The 8,639-nt window shown below is 43.9% G+C and overlaps 1 protein-coding gene across 1 annotated transcript; it reads left to right on the forward strand.

Moving 5' to 3' along the window:
• Window positions 1–736: 736 nt before the first annotated feature.
• ptpdc1b (protein tyrosine phosphatase domain containing 1b) lies at window positions 737–8,639 on the forward strand (the record flags this gene model as incomplete). Its single annotated transcript, XM_080444009.1, has 9 exons — window positions 737–855; window positions 1,624–1,789; window positions 2,502–2,582; window positions 3,124–3,242; window positions 4,008–4,145; window positions 4,549–5,480; window positions 7,408–7,593; window positions 7,939–8,049; window positions 8,499–8,639. Exons 1-9 carry the CDS (start codon window positions 786–788, stop codon window positions 8,637–8,639), a joined length of 1,944 nt encoding a protein of 647 aa, XP_080300135.1. The 5' UTR covers window positions 737–785.

Below are 8,639 nucleotides of genomic sequence, written 5' to 3' on the forward strand. Positions count from 1 at the left end.
CATGATAATAAGATTAGTGTACTAATCCAGAAGGAGTCAGAAATAGACCAACTGTGACTGTACCCCAGAGCTGCTGTAGGCTACAGTGTGTGCTTGTGTGTGACAAGTGGAACGACCTACAGAGAATCATTTTTTTTCTTTTTGCTGGTGAGATCCCTGGATGTGTTACTATTATTACTCTCTGTGTTACAACAGAGAGTAATAATAATGTATTATTGTTGTTACGACAGAGCGTGCAGAATGCTTACGATCATTCTGTTGGACAATCTGAGGACAGTCAAATCACAGCAGGCGAGGGGGACATCTTCACGAGCAATCTAAAAGGACATCACAGCAGTGGACGTTCATGTCACAGCATTTTGGAAAAGTGACACGTTTGTGTCATGGTGGGGACGGCGGCTGCGACCTCCCGACAGCAGGTAATTGGATTGGATTAGATCAAATGTGTGACTGAGTGGTGGTCGTGGATTGTGGGGGATTATAATGAGATAGGACTAGGAGACATAACTGTTGGTTCAGCATGACTGATCCTATACACTGATCCTTACAAATGGATTATGGCAGATTAAAAATGTCTGTGTGATTGAATTTGTTGATTTTTGTATCTTGGTTTTTGATTTTTTAGCAAGATTTGTGTTTCTCAAACAAACCCTTTGATTGTAGCAGAAAGTTCTAGCCTTCACAAAGAAGGTGTTTCATTTTGTTAACTCTGGTATTGCCTATCTTTTTTTCTGCAAGTACAACAGCACAGCTATGTGCACCGTCTGGCTCTGCTATGACTGTTGATGTCACCTCAACCCACCGTACAGATGGCAGTCCATGCCAAGACAAGAGGGGGATTCCTGATTGATTTTGGTAAAGATATGGCACAGATTTACGATGTTAAAATGCAGCTGATAATCTAATAAGATGTAATATATCAACTGTTAAGGACCTGCTAAATTCATATGTCAGGATACATATGGCTAGCCAAGGATTAGAACTCACCAGTGAATATATCATTTATGTATCACTTATCAAAGGTTATTTGTGACCATGGTAATCACTAGCTTATGCAAATCACACAGAAGGTTGTTCAAATGCATATAATTTTCCTCTGTACAAATACGTTAATTCATAGTACATAGCAGTGGTGTAAAGTAACTAAGTACATTTACTCAAGTACCGTAATTAAGTATAATTTTGAGGTACTTTTACTTTACTGGAGTATTTCCAATTTTCACTACTTTATACTTCTACTCCACTACATCTCAGAAGCAAATATTGTACTTTTACTCCACTACAATTATTTGAAAACTTGAGTTACTTTGCAGATATAAATGATTATATTATAAAACCTACATTAACCACTTTAGCCCTTTATTATACATAGGCTATTTGAAAATAGCCGATCTACAAGCTCACAATGCGTCGCGATGCGACGCGTTGTGAGCTTGTAGATCTACTATTTTCAAAAATAATTGTACTTTTAATTTTGGTACTTTACGTATATTTTGATGCCAATACTTTTTTTACTTTTACTCGAGTAACATTTCGAACACAGGCCTTTTCCTTGTAACAGAGTATTTTTATATTGTGGTATTGCTACTTTTACTTAAGTAAAATATCTGGGTACTTTTGCAGTCACGGCCCCCCGGGCCAAATACACGGTGGTGGGGGAGCTCATACGCCATGTCATCCCCGATGAAATGCAATGCTCGATGGGCTGTGGAGGTCAGGCCTGCAAATATGACAACCCAACCCACTGGAGTGACGACAAGCAGGCCATCAAAGGCCTCTACTCCTCCTGGTAACCCTGCTCAGCTTCATTAGTACTTTACATAAGCACACGTTTAAAGCTGCACTATGTAACTTTCGGATTTGAACCCGGTTTCCTGCGCAGGTGATGATTTTTTTTTATATACCATTGAGCTAATAGGGCATAGCAGTGGCGGCCATTTTCTGGTTCCACTCCAAAATAGTCAATGCATTTTTCCCATTAACATTTCCAAAAATATTTATATCAATTAATTTAAGCTAGAATCAAGCCATCCAGGGTCCTGGTGAATCATGACAATAAAACATTTTTTTCTGTGATTTCTTTTTATTTTATATTTAATTATATGATATACTATATTTAATAAATACCGTTTGTTTTGCCGTTTTCAAAAACGTTTTTTCACAGGATCAAACGTTTTATGGTCATGATTCACCAGGACCCCGGATGGCTTCATTCTAGGCTTAAAATAATTGATATAAATCTTTTTGAAAATGTCAATGGGAAAAATGCATTGACAATTTTGGAGCGGAACCAGAAAATGGCCGCCACTGCTATGCCCTATAGAGCCTGCCTGCTTGCTCAGGGGATTCACTCTACCATACAGATTGGACAAAGTCACATTTTATTCATAGTGCTGCTTTAACTATTGTATCTTCTAGTGTCAAGTGAGATGGACTCAGACCAGTTGGATATGAATAATTATCTATGAGACGTCCTATTCATGATGTTTCTGTCATTTCAGGGTTACTGATTCTCTTCTGGCAACGTCCAGACCTTCCACTGAAATCATTGAGAAATATAACGTCATTGGTCAGTTCAAAAGGTACAGCTTTTTTTTCTCTCCAAAGCTCTTTGATAACTTCCAGAGCATTAAGGTACAGTATCATGTCAATAGCAATGCTATAATAAAGTGTGTACGTTTACATGGATTAAAGTTCTCACGACTGATTTCAGTCATTTTTAGCATGTCTTCTATGGAAGCACGTTACGCAGTGAAAATAGCCTATTCTACAAGCTCTCAATGCGTCTGTGACGCATTGAGAGCTTGTAGATCGGCTATTTTAAGATGTTAAAACAGAACTATAAAATCTTAATAGTCTGGTATATTTGATATAAAAGCAAAGGTTAAAGCCTCAATCTGTGATTTATTCACCTGGTTGGCTGTACAACAGCAGGAACAATATTACAAAAGCATCATAACTTTACATAATATGTTAAATTAACAATATTATTGTGTTAATTGTTTAAGGTTCCTTTCACACTGTTTCACAAATCACACATTAGTACTTGGTCATACAGACATTTTCAGTGGTTTTATTTTTGCTTAAATCCATGTGTTTATGACCATCCGTGTGTCTGCGAAGGAACGGTATAAAAAGCGTCATCAACCTGCAGAGACCTGGGGAACATGCTAGCTGTGGAAACCCTCTGGAGCCTGACAGTGGCTTTGCCTATCGGCCTGAGGTCTTCATGGAGAACGACAGTGAGTGCTGTTCAAACGCTTATTATCTGCAGTTCTGTTTGATAAATCTAAATTCTAAATCAGTAGTTCTCAAGCCTTTTTTTGTGCCAAGGACCCCCCCAAAATGACATGTATTTGGCCGCGGACCTATAGCCTGGGACCAGACGAATCTGCCAGTGCAAAAAGAAATAAAATTGCCCTCTGCGATTTGGGTCTGGCACCGCTCCGTTGTGAATCCATTTCCTGCTCCCGAAGTCTGGGGGGTGACCAATCAGGGCCCAGTATTCAAATATGGGAGGCTGTGATTGGTAGTTGGTTGTAGGTCTAACCAATTGCGTCCAGAGGCATTGTTTTGATCCCGCCCCCCTTGGAAAAAAAACGTCCTCATAGAATCACATCAGACTCATATCCACGCAGTGATCTAGTCTGGCTACGTGAGGCCACCGCGGACCCCCATCAGATTTTTTTTGTGCCAGGGGACCTCCCCAGAAGAGAAGATTTGTGCAAAACAAAAGAAAAATGATTCCAATTTATTTTTTCAAAACACTTTCAAGATTGTTCAAAAATAGCAGATGTACAAGCTCACGAAGTGACGCGCTATGAGCTTGTACATCTGCAATTTTTTTTTCTAACAACTGTTCTAAACCACTGTTCTAAAGAGTTTTCTGAAAAACCTATGTTGCTATATATTTAGCTACAATCTAAAATGACACGGATGTTTTCCCGGTTTTAATTAAGGTTCATGTGCTGTAATACTGGAAACTATTTTCATTCTCACCATTTCAGTTTATTTCTACAATTTCGTCTGGGTTGACTATGGAGTGGCTAACCTCACCACAGTTCTGGACATGGTGAAGGTCATGGCCTTCGCAATGCAGGAGGGGAAGATAGCGGTCCACTGTCATGCCGGGCTAGGAAGGACAGGTACACACATTAAAGGGATAGTTCACCCAAAAAAAAATCTTACAATTTGTCACCCCACGGAGACTTGAATTCATAGATGTTTTTTTAATATCAAACAATAATTTGATGACCAGCGGAATGGTAGGCAGCGGTTCCGGAAGGAGACACAAAGGAGACTATTTGTGTCTCCTACCGGAACCGCTGCCGGTCTTCAAATTATTGGCTTAGGGATGCGACAAAAACTAAAAAATAACCATGAATTCAAGTCTCCACCGGGTGACTAATCGATAGGAAAAAAGTCATTTTGGGGGTGAACTATCCCTTTAAAAAGACACTTTCAGATTATGAATCTATAAGAATTATGATAAGGAAAAGGTGTCTAACCTAAAGTATTTAACACACGGATGGTCTCGTCCCCATCCAGGTGTGCTGTTGGCATGTTTCATGGCCTACACCACCAGGATGTCCGCCAACCAGGCCATTTCTCACGTACGCGCCAAGCGTCCCAACTCCATCCAGACCAGAGGTCAGCTCCAGTGTGTCAGGCAGTTTGTGCAGTTCCTCGTCCCCCTGAGGAGAGTGTTTTCCTGCGCGGCGCCCCGGCCCGCCGACCCGGTCACCCTGTCCCAGTACCTGATCCGCCAGGGACACGTGCTCCACGGCTACGAGCGGCGGCAACTGAGGCACCTGCCCAAGATCCTCCGGCTCGTCTGCAGGCTGCTGAGAGACGTCGCGGAGAACCGGCAGGTCATCGAGGAAGACGTCCTGGAGGCCCCCGACATCGAGGACATAGAGATGACCATGAGCATGGTCGAAAAGCTGGGCCCCGACTTTGGCCGCCAGAACACGGACGAGATGCGGCCCCGCTTGCCGGGCGCTCCCACCTTGCCCCGACACTTCAACGAGCCGGCCATCTTCTACCACCACAAGAGTCTGAGCTACAGCGACTCCAACCTCCAGCGACTCGGATCCGATCTCAACTTGCTGGCACAGCCTCTGGGCTCGCTGTCGCAGAGTAACATTCACACGCCCTTCAGCGCCTCCTCCCAGAACCAGTCGATGGGCGCCTCCTGCTGCTCCTCGGGCTCGCTGTGGGAGAACATGAAAAAGACAAAGCCAAACGACAAGCAGAGCTCCATCAGGCAGTGCAGCCAGTCGTCTTTGAGGCTGAGGGAAGAGCAGAGGAACGTAAACAAGCCGTGTCCGGTGGAAGCGGAGGAGTCGGAGGTGCCGTTCATAACCCTGCAGACGGAGCTGTCTGCGGAGGCTCGGAGGCTCCTGGTGGCCCAGGCTCTGGCCGTGGACCTGTTCCTGGATGGAGAGGAGCAGCACAGACGCGCCGTCTTAACCTGGCAGGTAACTTCATCCACACTCGTCATCGCTACATGCTGCGTTTTCAAATCATCCATTGGCTGCCAGTAGCTAGTGGGAGTCCATTAAGCGGTTAGTTTGGTCTCAGTCAATCCAGAATTTGTTCGTTTGTTGTTTTTAGCTGCAACCACACGGCTAGTATGAATGAATACAAGAAAGGTCGGTACAACAACACAAATCTTAAAAAATAAAAAAATAAAAAAAATTATCCCACGATTTTTGTAACCCTTTTTTCACCCGGTGCCAATTTCTTAAGTGATCCTGGCCGCTACACTCACCCCACCAGCCTAGGGAGCCCAGGGCCGAGCTCATGCCTCCTTCAATGCATGAGAGCCAGCTGACCTTCTTGTCACCCGACAGGGGGGAGTTTCCCCGGTAGCACGTGGAAGGAACACGTTATTCCAACCAGTTCGGCCACCTTTGACGGGGTAGCGAGACTATGGGGGGGGGGGGGGGGGGATTCATGATTTATGATTGATGATGACTTGAACGGCGCTGAGTCGGCTGAAGCGGACTTGAGCCACGAGAGGCACCGCTGAGCGAGGCGTGAGGCGAGCGAGTCGCCATGCCGAACGTGCAGTGTTCAGACGGCGCGCCTCCGTCGCTGTAACAGTTGTTTTGCCCAACTATGTCCTAACTTAATATTAGGGGCTGTTATCTGTTCTCACAAAAGGGTTGTTGTAACCGACCGTTCCGGTTACCGTATGAGCCACTCTGTTGTGGCTGTCTGTCTGGTTTTCTGTCCAGTAGCCTAACCAAGCACAAACCAAGAGCTTGTCACAGCTTATCAAGTATTCCGTGCTTGTTTTCCATTGTGAATGAGTTATAAGTACCTTTCAGACTTCCCTTAGCTGGGCCAAATTAGCCACTTCATCCTGAGGGATCTCAAGGCATTCCAAGGCCAACGTGGGGGTATAATCCCCCCTATCTGGTCCATGGCCTGCCTCGTGGCCTCCTCCCAGTAGGATGTGCCCTGAGGACGTCCCTAGGGAGACGCCCAGGAAGCATCCGTACTAGATGCCCGAAACGCCATAACTGTCTCCTTTCCACGTACAGGAGCAGCGACTCTATTCCGAGTCTCTCCCTGGTGACTGAACCTCTTACCCTATTAAATTATGGTGATGGCGGAATATATATATATATCTCTGCTGTCGGGCAGAAACCAGCTAAATGTAATTTTTTTAAGAAATGAAAAAACAAAACAAAAAGTGTTAGGAGGTTTTGTTCATCATTGATAAGAACAGCTGAATGGACCTCCAAGCTCACAATGAGGTTGGAAGTCAAAAGGGTGTATGGAGCCTGGAGTCAGCAAAACCAGCTAACTCCACCCCCCTTTGAGGATCCAATGCTGGTTCTGTCAGAAGCGTTTTTTAATACTTTTCATTAGTTCAATATTCTTTTAACCAACAACACTTGACGTACAGTTAAGGGTATTCAACAGCACTGATTTATGAAAAAAAATCACACCCTGTGTGAAGTGGGCGGTGTCTTGCTAGCTAATCACAATACTGAATGGAGTCGATCAATCATGTACAAAGGATAAATACATTTATTGAAACACTCTTTATGATGGACAAAACCATAACTTGAAAAAAAAACAAATTTTGGTTTTTTTCAAGTTATGGTTGCTTATATAGGGCTATGCACATGTGTCATGTGACACTGGCCAATCACAGTCCTGAATAGGCTGTGATTGGCCAATCACAGCGCAGGATAATTCTACTAATTTCCTGGGCCCAGATCACAGCGCAGGAAAATGTACATTTTTCCAAATCTCACTTATAGGGGCGGTTTCACCGCCCAAAAATTAGTTAGCTGGTTTCTGCCAGACATCGACGATATGAAATAATATATGATTTGTTTTGCTCAAAGAGCAGCTGTTCAGGTCGTCTCATGTTGAGTGTTTGTACAGACGGAGCTGAACCTGGGTGGTGGGTGGGAGCAGCAGCTGTGTTCAGAGAGGGACCCGTTCGTGTTGACTGGGCTGATGTGGTCGTGGCTGGAGCAGCTGAAGGAGCCGGTCATCTCCATGCAGGCTGCCATGACCCTGGACCCCAACAACACTGAGGCTCACACTGTCCTCAACACTCTGGACCAGGTCAGTATAGTTCCACTGGTAGATGTGCTAGCAGTACCATTATGGTAGAAGTCTGGGGTGCTCACAAAAGCCAGAGTAGATGTTACAATGACCCCAAACATGTTTGAAAGTGAAATGTCCCTTCAAGTAGTTATAATATAAGAAACCTTTCAAATTATTGTAGTGGAGTAGTGGAGATGTAACGGAGTATAAGTATAAAGTACTGAAAATTGGAAATAGTCAAGTAAAGCAAAAGTAACTCAAAAAGTACAGTACTTGAGTACTTGAGTACTTAACGTACTTAACGTCCAACACCAACTATATGTAAAATCTCATCATTTTCATCTCTTTCATATCTCTTCCAAGGCTCCAAAGCAGACGTTAATCTGCCTGTTAGACTGTATGGCTCATATGCAGGAAATACCAGCAGAGGTAGAGAACGCTTTCCTGGATCGTACCATCAAGGCTTTCACTCGGGTAAGGAAAAACTACAGCATGTACAGTAGTTTTTTTCTATCAATTACACACCCCATGGAGCCTTGTATTCATGGAGATTCTTTTGTTTTTGTCGGATTCCTAGGCCAATAATTTGATGATTAGCGGAGGAGACTCAAAGAGTCTCCATTGAGTCTCCGCTGGTCATCAAATTATTGGCTTAGGAATGTGACAAAAACTAAAAAATCTCCATTAATTCAAGGCTGGGGTGTGTTGATAGAAAATAAGTATTTTTTTGGGTGAACTATCCCTTTAACTCTGAGAGTGTGCAAATGGAACCAAACGGACTCGTCAAAGAGTTACAGACCCATAAGGGGTCCATTTGCTGGTGGTCCCTGCAGCGTTGAGAAACACTGTTCAACAACAACTTCCTGATCAAAGCCCTGTCTGTGTGTGGGTACTGAGAACATGCCATGTATGTCTTTCCACAGCTGGAGAAGAACTCAGAGAATGGAAGGAATGTGTACAAGACTATGACTGAAGTCCTGAGGTACATCCTCCTGGACATGAGATGGACGGCCGCTGTGGAGGACGACGAAAGTGCATCGTTGCCAGCCTTCACTGTAACATAG

This window comes from Gymnoscopelus braueri (genome assembly GCF_963280865.1).
Source record: "Gymnoscopelus braueri genome assembly, chromosome: 12".
NCBI classification, from domain to species: domain Eukaryota; kingdom Metazoa; phylum Chordata; class Actinopteri; order Myctophiformes; family Myctophidae; genus Gymnoscopelus; species Gymnoscopelus braueri.